Genomic DNA, 2,340 nt, shown 5'->3' with positions numbered 1-2,340 from the left:
AGCTTGGAAATCTTCTCCTCCTTTTCTGTCTCCCAGTTCCCCCTTTCTCCATATTTATCTCTAAAACCCTACCCAATAACTAACCAACCCCCAAAATAATTAAAAATAAACCGTAACAGATTCAACAGAAAACATTCAATTCCAACGGATCGAGGTTGCGAAACCGAGACAAGGGAAAGAAAAAGAAAAGCAAAAAAAAACCCGGAGGAGGAGGGTAGCTAAGGGAACGCCAGTTTTGTGGCGGCAATGGCGTGGCCCACAGCAGAGACGGAGCAGGTGGACAAAGTTAGCCGTGGCTGCGCTATGTTCCGTCACGAAAAGCCTTGTTCTCCAACGCTTCAAATCTTGGCCTTCGAGACAGCCAGAAACATGTCCCGTCTTGTGGCCTTGTACAAGTCTTTGACCGACGAGGAATTCTTAAAACTACGGAACGGTCCCATGAGATCCCCTGGCGTTGCGTTCTTGAACTCCACGGATGAAACCTATCTCCTTAGCCTCATCTGCCAAGAGAAGCTCGAGGATCTCAATCAGATTGCCTCCATTGTTTCACGTTTGGCTAAGAATTGCAACGGTGAAGAACTCAACAAGTTCGAAACCGCTTTCCGGAACATGAAACAGGGAGCCGTTGATGTCCGCAACCTTGATTTTAACTCCAGACACGTTCGTAAAATCATTGAGAAAATGGAGGAATACGCGAGCGCCACGTCTTTGCTGCACTCCTCTTTGGTAGTCCTCAACGAGTTAGAGTCATCAGAGAAAAAAATGCAGAGATTGAAGACAAACGATTGTCCCGAAATTCCGTCGGACAAGACCAACCTGGACTTGTACAACGACAAAATCTCTTTCCAAAGAAAACAGGTTCGGTATTTCAGACAAGTTTCCCTGTGGAGCAAAACATTCGATAAGTGCGTTGGGTTAATGGCTCGAATCGTTTGCACCGTTTACGCCCGAATATGCGTCGTTTTTGGACCCTTTGTTCCAGGCCTTGTTTGCACCATGTTCACCATCACCACCAAAAATTACTTTAGGCGCCTCCACATTTCGCGCTCCAAAGCTTTCCACATGAAGGTTTATCCAGAGGCGGAATATTGCCTCTTTGTAAAAGAAGAAAATCACATGAGAAAGGCCTCCAAGTCGGGTCCAATACCAAAAGCTTCCAGGTTCAAACGAGGTCCTACCACCCGTTTCCCCAGCAGCGAACTATCACCTGAAGCTAAAGGCTTGGGGTTCCTACTTTCTGGTGTCACCGCCACTAAAAACAACGTTGAGGCAAATACTAGAAGAAACCAAAGGTTGATACAATCGGCTCCGGCGAACACTGTAGGGGCAGCAGGGCTTGCCTTGCGTTACGCAAACCTAATCACCATGGCAGAGACCTACTTTTACTCGACAGCAATCATCACCGACGATGCACGCCATCTCATGTTCGAGATGTTACCAGTACACATGAAACGAAAACTGAGAGTGAAGCTGAGAAAACATTGGTACAAGGAAGCTAAGGAGCGTGAGGAGCAGGGTTTGGCAGAAGGGTGGAAAGAGGCCTTGGAGGAAATAATAGAGTGGCTGGCTCCAGTGGCGCATGATACACTAAGGTGGCAGCAGGATAGGAACTTGGAGCAACAAAAATTGAATGCAATGCCGAGTGTCCTATTGTTCCAAACGCTGCATTTCTCAGATTTGGAGAAAACGGAGGCTGCAATCGTGCAGGTGTTGATAGGATTGAGTTGTATATATAGATACGAGAATCGGCGGAAGATGAATGGTGTTGGCTATAAGGAACCCAACGTTACATCATGATGATTTTTGGCTTAGTTTGAACTAAGCTGCGATTAGTTTTTTTCTTTTTCTTTAGTAGGTTTATTTCATTGATTGATTGATTCCTTTTTATCTTGTTCATTTTCAAGGAAATAACGGCCACATTCTTTGATTCTTTGGAAGAATAATTATGCATCAATTTAAACCTGTAATTTCTGTTGTTGGCTAAATTTCTCCATAATGAGAAAGGCTTGCATGTTGTCTTGCTATTGGGAAGGCCTTGAGGCGTTTATGTTTTGGGTCAAAACTTGCTCCAGGTAAACCGAGGCCTATACATGTTGAGTTTCCTTCAATTGAACCCTCGAGGCTCAAGGATGAGTATTTGATCGATTCAAGTCGAATCAAATCAAAAAATTTTAAGCTAGTCGAGTTGATAAATCTTATTTTAGCTATCATACTCAATTTGAAATTTTTTCGAATCGAATCAAGTCAAAAAATACCAAGTCGAGTTAACGAATCCTATTATTTATACTCAATGTTGCGTTTACATGGATCAATTATTTAACTAGTAGGCAAAGTACAAGA

At 43.6% G+C, this 2,340-nt stretch overlaps 1 protein-coding gene across 1 annotated transcript; it reads left to right on the top strand.

Moving 5' to 3' along the window:
- The first annotated feature begins 246 nt into the window (after positions 1-246).
- Positions 247-1,797, top strand: LOC107898185 (protein PSK SIMULATOR 1). Its single transcript, XM_016823720.1, has one exon. The coding sequence runs from the start codon at positions 247-249 to the stop codon at positions 1,795-1,797; it is 1,551 nt and encodes a 516-aa protein (XP_016679209.1).
- Positions 1,798-2,340: the final 543 nt, after the last annotated feature.

This window comes from Gossypium hirsutum, chromosome D04, assembly GCF_007990345.1.
Source record: "Gossypium hirsutum isolate 1008001.06 chromosome D04, Gossypium_hirsutum_v2.1, whole genome shotgun sequence".
Classification (NCBI taxonomy): domain Eukaryota; kingdom Viridiplantae; phylum Streptophyta; class Magnoliopsida; order Malvales; family Malvaceae; genus Gossypium; species Gossypium hirsutum.
This window is presented reverse-complemented; position numbering and strand designations above follow the sequence as displayed.

What these genes read in the sequence shown, in the direction of transcription:
- LOC107898185 (XM_016823720.1), top strand. Translation starts at nt 247, where the DNA reads ATGGCGTGGCCCACAGCAGAGACGGAGCAGGTGGACAAAGTTAGCCGT.